Genomic DNA, 19,549 nt, shown 5'->3' on the forward strand with positions numbered 1-19,549 from the left:
AGCATCTCTCAATGGAAAATCTATTTTTCATTTACATTTTATTACAAAAGTAAATAAAATGTAAAATAAAAAACACATGTGGAAAATGATTTATGCCCTTCTCAATGATGAGTGAAAAAAAAAATCTTTATTGGCTTCTACATCAAATAAAACTTCATAATTGCTGAGCAGCTTACTTGTTTTCTCTAAGTCTTTGAGACTGGAAGGCCTCCTGGCCATCACCCTAATCTTTAACTCCCTTCACAGAAAGAGGACTTTATTCCCAAACCGGCCAAGGATATAAATAGCGTTTTACCCTGTAAATGTCACACAGCAGATTAATATGACTCTCCTTTGAAATAAACAGGGAGGTGAAAACCTCCAGGTCATCTTGTTAAAGCAGCTGAATCCCCTGAACAGTGTGAGAGTTGAACTCCAGCGTTGAGGCCATTTCATCCATTTCAGCCAGCTGAATCTTTGTGTCATTTATTGTTACAACACTTTTTTGGATCTCCGTGTCACTGATGAGTTGGACCGAATTGAACACGCAGGCTAAGTGATCTGTGATTCTTATTTTCTTTTCATCGCATTCCTCTGTGGCCTCCAAGTGCTCCAGCTCAGAGCGCTCCAGTAACTCCTCCTGGAACCAGTACGGATGCTCCAGCTGATACTGGCGAAAGGCCTCTATGGCCTCTTTTAGGGCGCCCCCTGAAGGAGACTCGTGGTATTTGTCCTCCGAGAGTCCGTTGATTTGCTTCACTAGGCCCGGTTCGTGTTTTTCTGTGTCCAGGATTCTGAAGAAGACCTCCTCAAACTGTTTCATCAGCTTGTAGCGCACTGTGATCTTGAAGGGCAAGGGGACGTCTTCCTCTGAACAAACGTCATCAAAGTACGCCACAATATACTTTTCAAATGACACAGACCGGACAAAAGATGGCGCCAGGAGAGTGAGGGAAGGAGTGAGCGTGTCACCGATGGGAGAGAGAGCGTCCTCTCTCAGAAAAACTTGTTTGCCTCCGCACATGGCTCTCCATTTAGCTTGGACTCCTCGGGAGCAAAGAATTAATATTTTATCCGAAGACCTCTCGATTTGCTCTTTGTGCCACTCAAGCCACTGGATGCTGCCCAGCACTCCCAGTCTGGTTGAGTCCAGCAGGTCGAGGACCACGTCTGTGCCACAATTTGCCGCCAAGAAGGCAGCAAACTTCAGAACGATGTTCTTATATAACAGATGGTCGAGAGAGTAAATGACGAGGACACGTTTTCTCTCTTGAACGTGAAAAACGTCCGGTTGCTGCTTGTCAGCCGAGGCCGGGGTGACAGGAGCCGCTGAGATACAAAGTGGAGTCACCATTTATCTGTTAGAGCCTCCAGTTGTACGTTTTGTTTTAGCGCATTTAAAAGGAAACTAACCTTTGTGAGACGCTTTCTGCAGTAAGTAAACAAGAACACCAAGAAAGACGAAAATCATTCCTAAACAGATCTTTATAGATCTGCTGCCTGTCATTAAAGAAACATCAAGAAACAAAGAAAAATATTATTAAAAGAAAAAAGATGAGCAAAATATTACATCTGAAAACTTACAGACAAACATGAAACCTACTTTGGCTTCTTCTTATGTTTTTCTTAGCACTCTCACAGTTATTTTTGCAGCCAATGAAATATGGTTGGATCTGTAAAATAAAGTGAGATAAACTCTTAAAATGTATTGTCTTATTAAGATTTGGCTTTGGAAATCTGACTCACCGTTACTTCATATTGTGCCAACTGAGACGAAACACACTCCAGCGTCACATTCAGACGCATCCTGTTTTCCTGTTGATTTACCAAACAGAAAATAATTAATCCCAGATAAGGAATATAAGAGTTATTACCCCAATCGTTTACTTTCATAGACGATGTTCTTACAGGGGCATCTAAAATAAGACAGAATAGTAGGCTGAAGTTAATTTATTTAAGCAACTTAATTCAAAAAGTAAAACCTCATACATTCAGTAATAAAAGGATGGCAACAACAACAAATATCTCTAAAGGGACCAAAGGGACTAAATTTACCTCAGTTGTTATTAACAACTGAAATAGTCAATACCTATTTAAAAGTTTAATAAAATCTGTCAGTAGACCAAGATCAGATTGAAAGTTGAATCTTCTGCCTTTTCAGTTTCCCTCCCAAATGAAAGATGTTGGTTTCAATCAAAATGCAAAGGAGGATTTCATGTGAAAAGAGGATTTTGGGCCACTGAGTTTAATTCCAGCTATTTAATATTTAAGACAATTGACTCTCACCAAAATGCCCAAGTGGACTTTACTTCACAGTCTTCTCTAGGCTGCAGTTATCTGTGTCGCTTGTGCGCCTTTTATATGTTTTCCTCACACTTAACTTGAGCAGCATTAAGAAGCTGCTATTTTTGGATTCGATAATGGGAATGCGTAAACTTTTATATGACATATTTTATCAAAGCGCATCTGTGGAGGCGCTACCTTATTGACCAGTTTAGAACAATTTACACTCCCGCTCTGCATGGAGACCAGATAGCTCTCTGAATACTCCGCCGAGTCAAACTCCACAATAATCAAGTCTTTCTCCTCGATGAACGCAGCAGCTATCCTGGGGTTCCACAGACTACCTAATTTATCCAAAGACAAACAAAATCAGGTGCATTTCAGTCCTTGAGCTCCCAGTGCACCACATTTGAACTCAAGAGAAGATGAAACATTTACCGTTCTCCTGGCACAGACGGGAGTTTTTGATTCTGGCGTCTTTACATCCTGGCCCAGACAGAAAATATGACAAACAGCTGATTAGAACATTTTATATTTATTGCTATTATTGGTGACATTATTTAACTATTATTATATGTAGTGAGAGACAAAATTTTGTAACATCACTGGCCTGCAGGATCTTATGTTAATAAAAATAAGCACTTTTCTCTGTGCTAAATTTGTTTCTGTTGAAATAAAGCTCAAAGAAACTGTCACTGTCTCTATCTAAAGGCGAATCACCTGGTACAGTAGTTTGGTTCACAATCCTGTAATGTCCAACGTCAGGTTCAGGAAAGTGAAACACTGTGATGGTGTACGTATGCTTCGGTTCTGCCACAACATCCAAGGAAAAAGTCCACTGGCAGCAATAAACCAAAGACGAACAAAATAGTGACACGATCAAAATGAATTCTTTAAAATTTCAGTGAAATTTGATATGTAACACACAATCAAAGTATTCAAAAAATAATGCCAATATTTTTCTTCTTAGCCCCCGTTCATGACAGAGAAATATTTCAATTAGACCAGAGACAGAAAACAGTCAAATTACACGCAAAGATTTCTGTTTTTCATTTCTTTTGTTATTTTTGTTGTGTCAATACAACGTGGAAACTAAAACATCTGTTGTCATATTTTAAATGCTGTTTTGCTAAGGAACCAAACAGAACAGCTTTAAACGTAATGTTTCATCAGGAAGCCAGACGTTCTATGAGAGTCAATAGATGGCAAACAACGTTAAATAATCAAATGGTTTGATTATTAAAATAAAAGCTGTGTTTTTGAAATCCTCCTCAAAGAGGCCGATAGAATCGCAGGAGAGCATAAACCTGATCATGGAAACAAGAATGGTACAAAACAAAACAGTAGGTTTGATGACAACAGAAACACTTGCTTGCTCTTACCCTTTCCTCCTTTGAGTTTTCCATATTCTTCACAGAGAAATGAATCTGCTCACACGCACTTTGATTTGTATTTTCATCTCTGACGTTTATCTCTGAGCCACGAATTGCCCTAAAGGACCCTGTGAACACACACCAGTGCAACAGTTCATCATCCCAGCAGGGTACATAATCAAAAAACAACAACAAAAAAAGAACATCAAAAACACAGATCTCTTTTGCTGGAACGAGACTCGCTCACCATCACTTCGTAGTTTCCAAGCCACATTCACAACTACAGCTGATCCATCCTGGCTGATTTTTATTTGTACAGAATCCCACTCTGGACCGGTGGAAGCATTCATCCGAGGAACCTTTTCCATGGCTGAGCAACTGGCTGACATTGGAGAGTTTGATATTAATATAAGTCATCCACTCTGAACAATCCCACACAGCCCTGTCATTGTGTCACATTGTTTTGTGATTTCTAAAATAAAATGTCCATTTATGTATATCTTGCTTTAAAAAGCTGCAGTCCCATCTGAAGAACAGAAAAGCCTCATGCTGGTTTTCCCCTCACATCCCACTGTGTTTATATTACAACGTGTCAGCATTGTAATTTGTTTAGTGCCAAACATACATTTGGAAATATGGTCCCAAAGGTAAGCGCTTTGTCAAACCATAATTTTACCCAAGCCTGGATTATTTCTTTGGAAGAAAAAGAAATAACCTTAACCCTAGCCTGGTTTCATCAAGTCCTTGTTGTTCCATCAGTGGAGGTTTTTTGGTACCTTTCTCCTGACAGATACCTTTGTTCGATTAGATCCATCCAGAAAAAACCCTAAGGTAGTTCAGCTTTATCTCACATCAACCAGGTTCACTATAATCGAGTGTGTATTCTATCAAGCATGATGCAAACTTTTATTTATTCAGGTTATTCCATATTTATTTTTCCCTGAAGGGTTTGTTTTCTTAACTGAATTGTACAGAATAAATGTCACATTATGGGTGGAAAGAGAAAATAATTTAGCACGGTTTCATCCGTTTACATCTCAAGAGCTTTTATTAACAAAGATGTGCAGACTTTTAGGAGACACTGTACATTTAAGTGACCAGTTTGTCAATGGTAAAACAACTTAAAGCAAAAATGATACTTACAAACTCTGTAATTCTCAAGGCCCTGCAAATAAAAGAAAACACAGAAAACATACATGCTTTTGTGCAATTTATTTTAGTAGAACCATCAGTAAATTTGAAGGCAGTATTTAAATCTCACCGTCTGATTGCAGTCCTTTGTCAAAAGCCTAAGAGATGATGGTGATCCTGACGATGATGCTTTGAGTCCAGCCATCACACTGAAAATTAAAAAACACAAACTGATCATAATTATGTAGATCATGTGGCTCATGAAAACTTTGCATTTATATTTTCAAAGCAGTCTGTAAAGCTTCAAGTAAGACAAGAGCTCAGAGTTGTCTGCTGTCAGCCTTTGTTGTTTGTCTGATTTTTATCACCTTGTGGCTTCTGAATAACACAGGAAGGAGGTGTTTTCAGCTGCGGTTAATGACTTCCACTTTCATAGAAAAGAAAGCACTATGTGACTGTTGTTACTCATTTCTGCACAAATTAAAACATGTTTCATCACTTCAGAGTGTACTGTTTAAATTAGTGCCAGAGGGCACATTTGCCTCTGAGATGAAGAGGCAGCCCCACTAGAGGGCAGTAACTAACATATTTATACTAACAAGGTGACCTTTCTTTATCCACACTCTGAGCAAAATCAGAAAAATAACAGCATGACTGACTTAGGAAAATCAATAAAGACATTTTTCAGAGCTTTTGAGATTATGACAGCTAAGTCTATTCATTCTTCTTTACCAGTGCCTTTCAAAAGTTTTGAGGATGCTGCACCATAACAAATTTCACAAATTGTCATGGTGCAGCCAAAACCGAATGTGTTTTATATTGAGAAGCTTTATATTGCATCAAACAGCAGGAGTCACCAAACATGTTGTAGTCAAAGACAGCCTGAATGCATAGCATTTAGTTCACGCTTCCTGCAGTCCAGGAAGTTTCACATATTGCATAGCATCAGCAAGAAATTGGAACGTGATAAACCTACACCACACACACTATCTGATCTTTAACGAACAATGGATAGGAGTGAGCTGGTGGAAGAAAACCATAAGACGTTCAGTTTGAAATCTGGTTCAAGACTTGCAGCCCTGAAACATGGTGATGTTAGCATCCCTCTGCAGGGCTGCCTTTCTTCAACAAAAACAAGGAAACTGGTCAGAATTTAATGGAAGATGGATGCAACTAAACACAGGGAGCTATTGAAGGAAAACCTATTAGAAGCTGTATATTAGAATGGCCCAGTCAAAGTTCAGACCTCAATCCAATTGAGAACATGCCAGCGTCCGTCCGTCCGTCCATCCGTCCATCTACCAACTTCTAGGTTTCTACGGTTTCTGGTTTCAGGAACAGCAGTCTGGAAACTTTATACTTTCAGCATGATCCATATATCCTGACCAGAGTTGAGGGTTGGAACATTGATGCACTGCAAATCAAGAGATCTCTATCTAATCTGATTAAACATGAACTATTCTGCATAAATAAATAAATTTATAGTTGCAGTAAATCTGCCTCTATATATTTTGGGATTGATTGGAGGAACTGAATGTAAGGGTGCACCGATTGCAGTTTCCCGGCCGATCACCGATTACAGATAATTTCAAAAGCTTAACCTGCCAATACCAATTTTTTTTTGTCTGAAATGTTGCTCAATCTAGCAAAGAAGTTGTTGAGTTGGCAACAGTGAGGTCACTATTGTTAAACTTGCAGACACAACTTGCAAGTTTAACTATTGTTAAACCAGCGTACGGCCTGAGCTGCGAGGTTCAGAGCAAGATTGACAAGATGTCCAACCCAGAACTGGAGGAGATAAGATCAGTGGATAAGATCAGCTTCATATGTAAAAATTTCCCAAAATTAAAGAAATCGGCACCAATAAATCAGCTGGCCAATAAATCGGTGCACCTCTGACTGACAGCAACATTTTTAAAACTTGTGTCATTTCAATTTTAGAGTAGGACATTATTCTGCTTCTGAGAGTAACCACCAGTCCTAAAAAGAAGCACAGGATTTTTATTTTTTATTTATTCATTGGTTAACAAGTCAAAAAACAACGGGTGTGAATACTTTGCAAGGGACCGTGGAGAGGATAGCAATGTGGCTGTGGGAAAGTGTTAATTCTTATCGCCTTGTCTCTGAGTTATTCTGTCTCCTCCTGGACTCTGTGGTCAGATGTATCACATGTCACCGGACCGACAGATAGGAAGGCCTTTTGAAACCCTTCCAGAAAAAAGGGTATGGGCTTTCTCCCCCTTCATAAGAGGTTATAATTAAGGCAATCATAAGTTAGATCATAAGGGAGCTTTTAACCAAAACAGTGGTTTATATAATAGAAAACTGTAGCATTCATACAGTATTTGCCTTGTTTTTTTTAAGTCTTGTATTGTACCATTAGCATTAAAAGCTTCCTCAGAACAACAAGTCTTTGAAACAATCTTCTGGCCTCTGCTTGGCAACACCATGCGACCAGTTTAAAAGGAACGCATGCTCCGAGTTCATGGCCCCTGGAAAGAGAGCAGCTCAGCTGTCAATGCAGAGACGTGTGAGGTGTGTCCTTGTGCGAGACAATCACATGAAATAATTGGGTCACGGGTTGAGGGCAAATGAAAAAGGCATTGTGGATTGTGATGTGGGAACTGTCAGGTGGACGGGGGTCTATTTTAATGAGCCAATAGCATCATTGCTTTGAATACGCAGAACTTTCACTATTTATCATAAAGTGCTTTTCCTTCATATGCCCTACAGCTAAACTGCTGGCCCATCTTGTTTTTCGCTCATTGTCAAAGGTAAGTGCAGCAATCAATGACCTTTAGTCAGTAAGAAACGGCGGTCAATCAGGCTATTGTGAACACTGCTTAGAAATCTCCAACTAGCATTGTGCAACAGAGAGAAGGCAGTGATTGCAGTCCAGGAATCTACGTAACATTATCTACAATATTTGCCTGGGCCGTGTCAAGTCTAACTTTGCTTAAATAATGAAGGCTGCATTCCCTGAAACTTATACTGCCCTGGTATTTATGTATGCGATGCACGCCCAGGTCGTTACTTTTGTCAAGGTCTTTGTGTGACTTTTTGAACATGGCAGCCTCGTTTTGACTTTCACCTCCAGCTACTTTCTGAATTCTCGATCGCCTCAGTCAGCCAGCGCAATCTGAGACTAACAAAATTACGGCTATTGATATGACAGCTGATAATGATTAACCTTTATAAAACGTTTGGCAAAGCTGCAGACTATTTATGATGCAAACTCCCTTTCAGTAGTGTGCTTTTTTTTTTTAAATGTGCCCTTCACTGCTAGAATAAAAATAGACAAAAAAGCAGATATGAAGGGATACATTATGTGTACATACTGCAGTTCATTCGTATCCTGCCTGGATTCATGAAACCAGCGACAGCACTCAGAAAAGAATGGTGACAATGTGGTCAAATATAGCTGTACAACAGGCTGCAGGCTCCACCTCAACTCTTTTTAACAACAAGTGCCTGGAAGAGAACAGAAACTTATTTCAAAATTAACAAGATTAAATACTTGCATATCGAATTAACTCACATGGAATACTAAAAGCATCTGGGCCACAAAATGGTTCTCATTAAGACATAAATGTAGTGAGTTCAAAATGGTTGGTGAAACACCTTGTTTCTTCTCAGGAACGATACACTGCTGTGATGTCTGAGGGGTGAGTAATGACCTCATAATTTCTTCACAATTAATTACAATACACCAAATAATACCAAAAAAAAAAAGAATGGGTATAAAAAAGTGTCAGATTTTCATGCCGAAAAATGAAAAATCACTTCAAACTTTTTTCTACATATAGTGTAAAGTGTATCCCGTCCAGTTGAAGTGAATCCAAAGTTAAAGTAAAAAAATAAAGAAGCAAAACATAAGAATACCCCAAATTTGTTGAAGCACCTTTTGAATCAATCTTCTTAAGCACTCAGGAGTAAGAATTGTGCTAAAGAATAAAGTTTGGATGTCCTAAAATTGTTTTTCTGGCATTTGCATCTTTTAGATGAACTTGACAGGTTCAGGTTGATGACAGGTTAAAAAGGAAGGAAGGTACAGCTCAGGAGAAGGGCACAAAAAAATTCCCAAGCATCAAACAGAAACAGCTACTAAAAACTGGAATAAATATGGAACAACAGGGATGCCACAAAAAACACGCTTTTCTCGTTAACTAATGAATAGGTAAAATTGACAAACTGGCCATTGATGGCAAGAATGAATAAACTTTCAATAAGGCCTGGTTTTGTTGTGCATCTTGCAACTATTTCCGGTATTTTTCACACGCTTCGACTACAGCGCAGGACAGGATTCATGTCCCTCTATGAGGCCACTGACGTCTGGATAAATTTTCCTGAACTTTGTGGAGGAAATATGTATGCAAGTATTTTTAAATTAAGATGAGACAAAGGGCCTTTAACAAAGTCTTAGTTTAAAGTTGTACAGACTATTGCAAATAGTTCCTGGATATATTTTTTTTGTATTTTGTTCAAAAGTACATTAAATTTTTAGTTTAATTGAATGTCTCAAATGAATCATTGTCTGCTGGCTTCTCTCTTTTGTCATTGCTTTATTACATGTTTAAAATGACTATTTCTGTGGTATTAATTGTTTTTCTTTATTTTGTGATGGTTTTTGATCTTATGTGATGATGAAGACCGGTGAGTCACAATTTTATGAAATGAAACGTACATAAATTACAATGGAAAATAATTCATAGTAAATGATGCAGAAACCTGCCATGTTTCTTTTTTTATCATAGAGAAAGCCAAAAAGGAAATTTGCAGCCACACGTCGACTGCTAATAAAAGTAAGTCTTGTAGCTCTGAAAGCCATATTTTTCCAAAGTATATAAATGATGTCCCAACACAATATCAGGTTTGCAGCTCTTGTTTGATGAGTGAAACATGGTTTGTTTTGTTGTTTACCTGCAGCTAAATGTTTATCTTTCGCAGATATAAATACAAACTGACATTTCCTAATATCTGGTAAGATACAGCTGAAAGACTAGTCATAAGTTTTTAAAATAAACTCTTCATTTCAGAGTTTTGTCTGCACACAAGTCTAGTTTTTGCGCCTATCCGGAATCGCGTCGCGGGGGTAGCAGCCTAAGTAGGGAGGCCCAGACTTCCCTCTCGCCAGCCACTTGTTCCATCTCCTTCGGGGGAATCCAAGGCGTTCCCAGGCCAGCCGAGAAACATAGTCCCTCCAGCGTGTTCTGGGTCTTCCTCTTGGTCTCCTCCTGGTGGACATGTCTGGGAAACCTCACCAGACGCCCGAGCCACCAGGACTGGCTCCTCTCGATGTGAAGGAGCAGCGGCTCTTCACTGAGTCCCTCCTGGATGACCGAGATTCTCACCCTATCTCTAAGGGAGACCCCAGACATAGTACAGAACAAAAAACAATCTTGGCCGCTTGTGTCCATAACCTGGTTCTTTCTGTCAGGACTTCAACAAAGCTCATGGGCTGTGACACTGCATGGGTTTGAGTGTCCCAGTGATCCCAGTAGTTATGCTATCAGGGCATTCATGCCTGTGGTAGGGTCATCCAAGGCAGAAAGCTGAGGAACTAGACAAAGTGAGGGCCAAAGACCCTTTATGATCACAAAATCACTGAAAACAGTGTTCCCTCATCCATACGCGGGCCACTGGGGCCCCACTCATGGACCCATGGAGCTCAATCGGGCACAGCCCAAAGAGGAGACGTGGGTCTCCCTTCCCATGGCCTCACCACCTGTGAGAGGGGCCACAGCAGAGTGAGGTAGGGAGCAGAGTTAGACGGGTGGTGACTGAGGGTGGAGACCTTGGCAATCTGATCCTCAGCCACAGAAGCTGCTCTTGGGAAGTGAAACACATCAACACAGAGATTAAATGTAATACAATTAGGCTGGCACTTCAGCAAGTGTTAAAAAGTGAGTTGCATCTGTGTGAGTTAAATTGTGTCCAGTGAAATATTTTGTTGAAAAACAAAGCGGTATGCATCAGAACATTGTAGTAGCTTTGATAATATAGTTAGTGTTGGAGCAGCATATTTAGAATGTGGTACTAAATATGCTATTATGAGAAAACTGTCGGGGAAAAATAGCACATCAATGTTGACATTGGTAAGTACCATAATCAAATCAGTAAAGTGGAGAATGTAGCAGCAAGGAACATGGATTTAGTGGCTTTGATATACTTTAAAGCTCCTGTGTTTTCAGGAGTGTGTATTGTTTTGATTCAAGCCCATTTCTAAATGACACAGATTAGTGTCAGCAGGAACAATAATCAAAACACTCCGGTCATATAATGCTTTTTGAAAGTCCTAGTTATGTTTACCTGTAGCTCGCTAACTGTGGCCGCATTGCATCTTAGGGTAAGCTGCTGCAGAAGGCAGCTTCTATGCTGGTTGCTGAAAGTCGAGAGATAGAACTGGAGAAAGAAAGAGTTGTGAATGAGAGCGTTCCTCCGCTGAAGCTGTCAGGACTGTCAGTCCAGGAACTCCAGGTAATCTAGCGAAAAATACTGCTGAGCAACGCATGACGATTTGACGTCCTTTTGAAGGCATCCTCTCCTTTTTTCAAAGGCACTTTGCAAAGACTTGCACCAGAAGCTGGATGTCGCAGACGAGACCCGCTACGACATGCAAATTAAAGTCAACAAAAACGAGAACGAGGTACACAGAAGGTTTGAGTCACGTTTTGATTGGTAATCATGCGTGCAGACGTTACGGTCTTCCCTAAACGGGGACGCTTGTTTGGTAGATTGTGTCACTGAAACAGAAGATCATCGAGTTGAAGGGGATGAAGAAGCCCAGCCTGAAGAGAGTGAAGAAAACCACAGACGACATGCTGGGCGCGTGCACGGACGCTTCCAAACTCAGGAAGGCCGACTTCAAGGCAAACCTCAAGACGGTGAAAAAGGAAGACGATAAGGTAAAACGCCAAAAATCCAAGCAAATATAAAAAAAATTTACAAAATTGCCGTCAATCATTTATTTCTGTTTTCTTTTCTTCTTCAAACAGAAGGAAGAAGTGACCGACTGGCGTAAGAATGTGGAGGCCCTCTCCGGGATGGAGGGCAGGAAGAAGCTATTTAATGCAGGACAGTGAAACAATGCCCATATTAAACAATCAGTAATTTCCAAATGCTAACGTTACAGATTTGCAATCGTCGAGTGAAATCGTATTGTGAGCGTTTGAAAAGTTTTCAATTTCATGCTGAAATGAAGCGATTATAACAACGTTTAGTCGTGAGTAAATGTAAATTATGATGCCGCTAAACGAATGACAGCCATAGTTGAATGCAAACTGATATTGTGGTAATAAAAAAGAAAAAAAAGAAAGAAAAAATAGGTTTTATGCCATGGAAGTGCAGTATTTGTAGTGGACAGACGATGGTGCTGTCTCCCTATTTGTAATACACATTCAGCTGAATAAAGCACCATGACCAAATGTTTGAATTCTCTCTTTTTTTTCCACTTTTATAGTTTTGAAAGATCAATCACTCAGTTTGACTGTGCAGATGGCAATTTTCATTTTACTAAACTTTTACAACTGCAGTTGATTCAAGGCACAAAAAAAAAAAAAAAAAAAAAACTTACCGTTGCAAAATATTGAACTTATGTGTTTCAAAATCAGACGCATAACCAGATTCAGAAGATTTTCAAACACATATGACTTTCTCTGGGGAAAAAGTTATGTGTATATATGTATTTATATCATATTGAGACACACACCTGGCATAGGGTGATGGGAGAGCAGTGATATACAGTTTAGTTGGCTGTCAGGACAGAAGACACTATTTTAGTTGGCCACTCACAGAAGGCAATAGGAGCTATAAAATTTGAGACTTGAGTTTAGTTCTTGTTATTTAAAGTCAGAGTCATATCATATCAACTTGTTTTCCGCAGAGATTAAATATAAGGTACGTTAATCTCCTTGTTTGTTTGAGGATAATGTGGCGTAGATATAATGATTTTCAGACACATTTCACCCAATGCAATATGGTTTAAAAAAAAAAACAACTAAAAGTTTGAGTTTAGATTACATTGGCATATTTAGCAGGAAGCTTAAAATTTTGTTTATTGTTTATACACTAAAGTGCTGCAAATATACATATTTTTAATCCAAAATTTAGATATTTTAGACAGTATTGTGACTTTTTATCCAATTAATAGCTGAGATTGCAATTTAAAAAAGAAAAAAAGAAAATCCTGACTTGTGCTATAAATTTAGTTTACACAAACTAAATCTGAATGCGATTTTGAGATAGCTGCTCTCCACTTGGCTAGAGCCCGAATGGGATTCAAAAAGGAAAATCATTCCAAGTATTCACAGCCCTTGAGCATGAAGTGTTACTAATTTAAAGGCTCAGCGTTGGTGTGATGGAGGCCCAAGGTCTGGTTGACTCGGCTCAGCGAAACTAGTGTCAATAAAAAGTGTGTAACTACAGAAAAACTTCAAAACACGTTTTATTTAATCAAATCGACATGAAAATAGATTTTATACTGCAATAACCATCAAGTCAAATGAAGTCACCTGAACTGCCGACAATAATAAAACTCTAATTTTTCAATAGGAGCGAAAAACATGTCTGAAGTGTAAGTGATAACGTTTTCTTATGTCTGTGAAAGAATACTGATTATACAAAAAAATTATAGAAATTGTCCTCACTACCTTTTTCCTTTCTTCCTTTGTTTTTCTCACGTAATCATGTCCACCACAGACAAGTAAGAAATTAATATATTTGTTGCAGCTCAAATTAAACCAAAATAAGAATAAAATGACTTTTTTTGTTTCTGTCTGTAAGAGAAAACCAAAGATCTCTGCATCTCGAAGGCTACATCTGAAGGTAGTGTCTCCTTTTATAAAGTGTCTGTTTTTCTTGTTGTTGTTTTTTATTCAAATGGAGAATTGGTTGATCTATTTTTTTTTATTTTTGCCTGACAGACCAAGCTGCTGAAAACAGCAGCTGTGATGCTGGAGAAGACCAAGCAGGAGAGGATTCAGCAGAAAGAAGTGACTCTCACAGAGAAAGTTCCTCCTCTCCAGCTGTCTGGTTTGTCTGTTCAGGACCTTCAGGTGAGCGCTTTTGAGGAAGAGTCATGTAGATGTTTAGCAAACAGTAAAATCACTGTGGCATAGGTTATAGGTTATATTCGACACTAGCTTTAACTGTAATCATAAGATTAGAAATCTTCTAAGATAAGGTTTGAGATAGCCAGTTTCCTGCAGCGTTATACTAAATAATAAACACAGAAACTTTGAGGAGAAGCTGCTAATTTCTATTTGTTCCCAGACTTTGTGCAAAGAGCTGCACCGCAAGATAGATGTGGCAGATGAAGAACGGTACGACATCGACGCGAAGGTGGCCAAAAACATCAAGGAGGTCTGGATTCATTGCTTCATTTCGTCTAGTTTAAGTGACAACAAATTCTGTTTAATATTATTTTCTCCGCATCATTTAGTTAGTAAAAGTCAGTAAGGATCAGTCAGTCAGTAAAAATATCCGCAGATTGAACTAAATGTGTTCTTTGTGCTTGAATTTTTACATTCGGATCCACAGATTGAGGATCTCAATCGGAAGGTCTTTGAGCTGAAGGGTAAGATGAAGAGACCTGCTCTGAAGAGAGTAAAGATCTCTGCTGACGCCATGCTGGGAGCTCTGCTGGGTGGAAAGGTTAGAGAGAGTGTGGACTTTAAAGCCAACCTCAAGACTGTGAAGAAAGAGGAGGAAAAGGTAAATGACCGTATCTTAACAGCTACATTATCTTCAGTTATGTGACAGAACTGCAACACCCCATCACTGAATCAGTTCATTACTCACATATCAAATTCTAATTATATTTCTAACCTTTGGAAAAGAAAGTAATTTAGCAAGAATTCAAATGATTTTCCCCATTTGTCACAACTGTGGATAGAGATAATAATGGAGGTGCCCTGTTTTATTGCTGCTTTTTACTCAATTGCAAAAATCATTCTTCAATGTTTTACATCCATTATTTTGTCCATACTTATATATGTATAGTGTGTAGTATTTCTCAAACCTGCTGAGACTTTTTTTTATGTTCTTTGCCTCATCAGAAGGAGGAAGTGACAGACTGGAGGAAGAACGTGGAAGCCATGTCTGGAATGGAGGGCAGAAAGAAGCTCTTCAATGCCAACCAGTAGATTTGTCTTTGTGGACATTTTGATGATAAATGCAGTTTTACGGGCTAAAAATTTATAGAAGTCCTTGCAGGGACTGTTGTTCCATACAATTAGCAAACACACGAGACAGGATTCAGCACGCATGACTGTATCTGCAGACTATACATGCAATATTCCAAATTACTTAGATTATTAAAGAAAAATAATTGCATCAATCCTTTTGTTTGTTGGTTTTTGTTTTTTGGGGGGTTTTTTGCATCAGGGTTAATTGCACTGTTTTGTTTTGTGGGTTTTGCACTTGTGAAACATTTGCACTGCTTCTATGTCTACCTTAAAACAAATGTTTCTTGACCTTAAGATGCCTGAGAATATCAAAGTTAATAAAATGTTGTGGTGAAAACTTAAAGCTGATGCTGCAGTTCTCTTTTTTATGCTTATTTTATAAGGCTGGCAATAACAGTGCGGCCACATAAACCAAGAACTTAATGTTCTTGGCTAGAAGAAGAAACAACATTCACCTGCTAATATCTAAATCCTCAACATCACTGCAGCAGAAGACCACAGAGGCAAGAAGAGAATGATCATGTAATGATCTGTGTGTGTGTGTATATACATATTTATATAAGTCACCTTTTTATAGTTTAACTATGATTGTGTGCATTCTTTGGTGTGTGCAAAGGGTTACAGTGTGAATCCAGAGCCAGGCTGAAATCACATTGGCTCAGTTTACAAACCATCGAGCTCCACAGACCACCTGTCCTTGTTCCTCTGCAGGCCAAAATAAAACTGAGTTAACCTTTGGCTTTTGTCTTTCCTCAATGCAGCCTGTGCAAAGTGTGATGAGACGACTGCCAAAGTATGCAGCTGCAAATATAAACAAGAATTGTGACAAAATTTGGTCATGGAAAATGCACGCACTCTATAAATAAATATCTGTTTTACTTTGCATGGCTAGAGAAAGGAAAGAGACATTTTCAGGAAAAACCATGAATCATTTTGAGTCAGTTTCAAATGTTTGGGAACGAAACACCAGATTTAGTTGATATTAATAGCAGACGACTAAATAGATAATCTGGGGTAGTCTATGTTACTTCTGGACCTCTTGAACCATGCAGTTTTCCTATAAATAAAAACACAGCCCAAATGAAGGAAGTAACTCTAACTTCTTCCCTTCTGCTCGACTCCCTGACATCTTCATCTAAACTTTTCCAGCTGGCCCCGCTCTGTCACGACTCCGACCTTGACCCTCTCTAAGGACACGCTGCCATTTCCACTAATAGATGTCGTAGAAATTATGTTTATACATAACCAAATATCTGAACCCAAGGAGCAGGCTTAATGATACCCCCTACGCAGCTCGAATATTGTTGTGAACCCCTGTAAATGTCACTGTTGGTGGACGGACAGAGGTAGTAAAACAGATACCACTCTATTTTAGTGGGCCATTCTACTTTGGAGGAGACACTATAAATTTGAGAGATGTATTTTGTTTTGTTTTTTCAGAACGTACAAGGAGCTCCTTGAGGTTGGATCGCCAGGCGGTGTGTTGCTTGCTCCTATTGGTACCCGCACTTTCATTGTTTGACTCAGTGTGAGTATATTTCTCTTTATTTCACGGTGTCTAGCAGCGACTATCACGGCTCTTTACGTCAAAGTAGCATCTTGTTCTCTCAGGCCATTTCAGCGGGCAGCAGTGTTATTGTTTAACATTAGCAGCAGGCTGAACAGAGTCTTCCCACATGCCTGCGGATTATCTGGTCACTTAACTGCTTTGTCACCCATGGCGAACCTCTCATCAGATATATTAACACTTGCACTGCTCTGACTCTTCAAAGCACATTCGCTTGAAACCTTTCCAAACGTCTAATAGACTCTCAATTCAAAAGAATTTTGCTTTAACAATCAAATGTAATTTTGTAATTTGCAGGAGTTTTTAGACTTGGATTTAACTTGTAAAAGTTAATTGATATGAAGCATGCAGAATGTACTAAAAGGCAGTGAAGCAGCAGTGTGTTTAACAACAGATTTATTTTAATGGATTTATTTTCCACATTCTAGTACGCTGGTTGAAGTCAGCCATGTCGGACGGGTAAGTGCTATCATCTCTCGTGTGTTTTTCCACTGGTTATTGCATTGTACGAGATCTAAAATGATAATGTTTCATTTCTCTTACGAATGTCTCCAAAGACATGTAAGTATCAGCGATATACATTTTACTCATGTTTTGTGCAAGACAGAAGGTGGAAGTAAATATTATTTATGTGTGAATTACAGAAAAAATGTAAGATCTCCTCCTCCAGAAAGCTGGGGCTAAAAGTAAGAGTTTCATGTCGTCTGTGTTGTTATTATTTTTTGGTTGTGTGACGTCAAATGTTTGCCTATTTATTTAATTGATTTTGTCCTCTAAGCTTATTTCAGTTTTATTATTTCAGTTTCACAGTGCAGTCTGCCTGCTGCAGCAGATAGACTGCAGTATGAGAAATAATAGGTTTATGATTACTTATTCTTAAAGGTGTACATTGCAAGCACATTTTTAAAAATGAAATCTATGCTCTTTTGCATTTTTCATAAGTAATGCATATACTTACAAGTAAAAAATATGGGGAAAAAAAGGATAAATCCTGCATGTTTATGGATTTTCACTCTTAGATCAGACTTTTGGCAGTTGCTACTAAAATGCTGGAGGAGGAAAAAAATCAGAAGATAAAGGAGAAAGAAGCCTTGATGGCAGAGAGACTTCCTCCGCTGAATCTTTCTGGTCTGTCTTTACAGGAACTGCAGGTATTTCTTTTTAATCACAAAAAACGTTTACTTTCTTTTTAATCACAAAAAACGTTTATTTTGTGGTACATTTAATATACTATTAAATGTACCACAATGTTATTGTCTTTTTATTAAAGGATCTGTGCAAAGAATTGCACCGCAAGATTGATATTGTGGACGAGGAACGCTATGATGTTAGCCTGAAAGTTTCCAAAAACGATGTGGAGGTGAGATCATTAAGACTGAACAGCAATGCAAGACGAAGGTCATTTCACTTGTCCATGTATTTTAAGATTTAAATTAAGTTTTAGTCTCCAAAATACCACTAAAATGATCACTTTTGGCCCAATAGCACACTAAAGTAAAACTTGAAATGAAACTTTGTGAAGCTGAGGCAAAAATCCATATTCATTAGAGCCCTTAAAGATACACTAGTATTTTTGTACATACTTTTAAATAATGTCATAAACTATTCCCAAACACAACAGTGGCAAAATAAAATGCCGGGCTTTTTTTTTTCTCCATTTATGCCAACTTGGTTGCAATTTGAGATTTATACCACAAGATGTCACTACATGCTACATTTTTGGAAGCAGCTGAAAACCACAAGCATGTTCACAAATCAGACATGACATGATAGAACCAAAGAAATAAAAAATAAAGTCAACAACTGAAGTCCATCCCATGAGAACTGCACAGCTCAACTAGAAACATCCTGTAGCCGCACCATGGTGGTATGATGACATCTCACAGCTTGAATCTTAAATAATATCACCGAGCAATATACCTACGAAAGATAAAAATGATATTATCTTCAGTAATGTTGCGGTAGAATGATATAATCACGTGCTCCGTTGGGCAGATTGAAAACATGAAACTGAAGATTACCGAGATTCAGAGCAAGTTCAAGAAGCCTCACCTGCGGAGAGTGAAGATCTCAGCTGAAGCGATGCTGAGCGTTCTGCTGGGCTCCAAACACAAGGAGTCGATTGACTTCAAGGCAAACCTCAAAACTGTCAAGAAGGAAGAAGAAAAGGTGAATCTGGTTTTTATCCACCTGAATACGTTTTTTTGTTTTTTCTTATGTTTTTGTCCAATTTGTTTTGTTCTCTATCAGAAAGAGGAGGTTACTGACTGGCGTAAGAATGTGGAGGCCATGTCTGGGATGGAGGGCAGGAAGAAGCTCTTTGACGCTTCTGGCAACTGAAGACAAAAACACTAGCTTTTCTGTAAAAGGCACTATTATAACGTAATATTATCCGCACATTGTATTGCTGAATGCAAAGAAACACTTAAGGGAGACTCGAGGTTTAGGGAAATGATTGCTGCATCAACAATGCTGCAGAATTGTGCTCCTTGTTCCAGCAGATGGCAGCAGAGCTCTTTAATTTTTCAGCACCTCTAGAAACTTTGAACGTTCAGAAACGTTTGGTGATTTTAAACAATATTGTTTGCTATTTAGACACAGTTCTCAGTTGTGACAAACTGACTTGTTGTGGTACCGCTACAAAAGTAACATCAGCCAATAAAAATGCTTCTAAAACTCAAAAAATGATATTACTGTTAGTTTCTGTATATTCATATCCTCCACAAAAAAGGGGATTATGTGTTATTTTCTATTTAAATTTAGAAATTCTCTTTGAAAGCATACTTGACCAAGTTTATTTTGACCTATTATAATAAAATAAATAAATAAATTACACAATTTGTCACATCTGGGCTTTTAATTTAAAAAGGATTTGAAAATAATTTTAATCTAACTGTACATATCACACAACTTTAATTTATCTTACAAATGCATAACAACAAATTAAAATACAACTAAAAATCCCATTATTTATTTGGGGAAAGTGACACGTGCCTACTAAATAGATTAATAGTAATTATATAAAATGTCAT

The 19,549-nt window shown here is 38.4% G+C and overlaps 4 protein-coding genes across 5 annotated transcripts; 3 read left to right on the forward strand and 1 right to left on the reverse strand.

Annotated features, from left to right (window-relative positions):
• Positions 1 to 363: 363 nt before the first annotated feature.
• LOC129360420 (interleukin-17 receptor A) lies at positions 364 to 5,049 on the reverse strand. The gene is made up of 11 exons (XM_055030628.1): positions 4,897 to 5,049; positions 4,779 to 4,800; positions 3,883 to 4,017; positions 3,645 to 3,763; positions 2,983 to 3,100; positions 2,701 to 2,748; positions 2,461 to 2,606; positions 1,726 to 1,794; positions 1,583 to 1,652; positions 1,393 to 1,479; positions 364 to 1,308 (listed from the first exon to the last, which is right to left on the reverse strand). The coding sequence occupies exons 1-11, from the start codon at positions 5,026 to 5,028 to the stop codon at positions 374 to 376; spliced, it is 1,881 nt and encodes a 626-aa protein (XP_054886603.1). The 5' UTR covers positions 5,029 to 5,049; the 3' UTR covers positions 364 to 373.
• A 4,438-nt stretch (positions 5,050 to 9,487) lies between these two features.
• LOC129360467 (troponin I, slow skeletal muscle-like) lies at positions 9,488 to 12,107 on the forward strand. The gene is made up of 5 exons (XM_055030719.1): positions 9,488 to 9,568; positions 11,112 to 11,243; positions 11,323 to 11,412; positions 11,501 to 11,671; positions 11,762 to 12,107. Exons 2-5 carry the CDS (start codon positions 11,139 to 11,141, stop codon positions 11,846 to 11,848), a joined length of 453 nt encoding a protein of 150 aa, XP_054886694.1. The 5' UTR covers positions 9,488 to 9,568; positions 11,112 to 11,138; the 3' UTR covers positions 11,849 to 12,107.
• Positions 12,108 to 13,453: 1,346 nt separating this feature from the next.
• Positions 13,454 to 15,293, forward strand: LOC129360448 (troponin I, cardiac muscle-like). Its single transcript, XM_055030684.1, has 5 exons — positions 13,454 to 13,589; positions 13,688 to 13,819; positions 14,037 to 14,126; positions 14,304 to 14,477; positions 14,822 to 15,293. Exons 1-5 carry the CDS (start codon positions 13,521 to 13,523, stop codon positions 14,906 to 14,908), a joined length of 552 nt encoding a protein of 183 aa, XP_054886659.1. The 5' UTR covers positions 13,454 to 13,520; the 3' UTR covers positions 14,909 to 15,293.
• A 910-nt stretch (positions 15,294 to 16,203) lies between these two features.
• LOC129360456 (troponin I, slow skeletal muscle-like) lies at positions 16,204 to 19,355 on the forward strand. 2 transcript variants are annotated; one of them, XM_055030706.1, is made up of 7 exons: positions 16,204 to 16,296; positions 16,391 to 16,478; positions 16,946 to 17,203; positions 17,537 to 17,668; positions 17,788 to 17,877; positions 18,513 to 18,686; positions 18,768 to 19,355. In XM_055030706.1, the coding sequence occupies exons 3-7, from the start codon at positions 17,147 to 17,149 to the stop codon at positions 18,855 to 18,857; spliced, it is 543 nt and encodes a 180-aa protein (XP_054886681.1). In that variant the 5' UTR covers positions 16,204 to 16,296; positions 16,391 to 16,478; positions 16,946 to 17,146; the 3' UTR covers positions 18,858 to 19,355. The 2 variants fall into 2 exon arrangements, with proteins under 2 accessions (XP_054886681.1, XP_054886672.1); XM_055030697.1 differs by lacking the exon at positions 16,204 to 16,296 and having other exon boundaries at positions 16,327 to 16,478.
• Positions 19,356 to 19,549: the final 194 nt, after the last annotated feature.

Source organism: Poeciliopsis prolifica, unplaced genomic scaffold (assembly GCF_027474105.1).
Source record: "Poeciliopsis prolifica strain line A6 unplaced genomic scaffold, Auburn_PproV2 SCAFFOLD001, whole genome shotgun sequence".
NCBI lineage: Eukaryota > Metazoa > Chordata > Actinopteri > Cyprinodontiformes > Poeciliidae > Poeciliopsis > Poeciliopsis prolifica.

Excerpts from the sequence above, each read along its gene's own strand:
- LOC129360467 (XM_055030719.1), top strand. The coding sequence starts at position 11,139 with ATGCTGGTTGCTGAAAGTCGAGAGATAGAACTGGAGAAAGAAAGAGTT. Across the intron at positions 11,244-11,322 it reads TGTCAGTCCAGGAACTCCAG|GCACTTTGCAAAGACTTGCA; the intron begins GTAATCTAGCGA and ends CTTTTTTCAAAG. Across the intron at positions 11,672-11,761 it reads TGAAAAAGGAAGACGATAAG|AAGGAAGAAGTGACCGACTG; the intron begins GTAAAACGCCAA and ends TTCTTCAAACAG.
- LOC129360420 (XM_055030628.1), bottom strand. The coding sequence starts at position 5,028 with ATGAGCCACATGATCTACATAATTATGATCAGTTTGTGTTTTTTAATT. Across the intron at positions 4,018-4,778 it reads CCTTGAGAATTACAGAGTTT|CCAGTTGCTCAGCCATGGAA; the intron begins GTAAGTATCATT and ends CTCCAATGTCAG. Across the intron at positions 1,480-1,582 it reads AAACATAAGAAGAAGCCAAA|GCAGCAGATCTATAAAGATC; the intron begins GTAGGTTTCATG and ends CTTTAATGACAG.
- LOC129360448 (XM_055030684.1), top strand. The coding sequence starts at position 13,521 with ATGACTTTTTTTGTTTCTGTCTGTAAGAGAAAACCAAAGATCTCTGCA. Across the intron at positions 13,820-14,036 it reads TGTCTGTTCAGGACCTTCAG|ACTTTGTGCAAAGAGCTGCA; the intron begins GTGAGCGCTTTT and ends ATTTGTTCCCAG. Across the intron at positions 14,478-14,821 it reads TGAAGAAAGAGGAGGAAAAG|AAGGAGGAAGTGACAGACTG; the intron begins GTAAATGACCGT and ends TTGCCTCATCAG.
- LOC129360456 (XM_055030706.1), top strand. The coding sequence starts at position 17,147 with ATGTGTGAATTACAGAAAAAATGTAAGATCTCCTCCTCCAGAAAGCTG. Across the intron at positions 17,669-17,787 it reads TGTCTTTACAGGAACTGCAG|GATCTGTGCAAAGAATTGCA; the intron begins GTATTTCTTTTT and ends TTTTTATTAAAG. Across the intron at positions 18,687-18,767 it reads TCAAGAAGGAAGAAGAAAAG|AAAGAGGAGGTTACTGACTG; the intron begins GTGAATCTGGTT and ends GTTCTCTATCAG.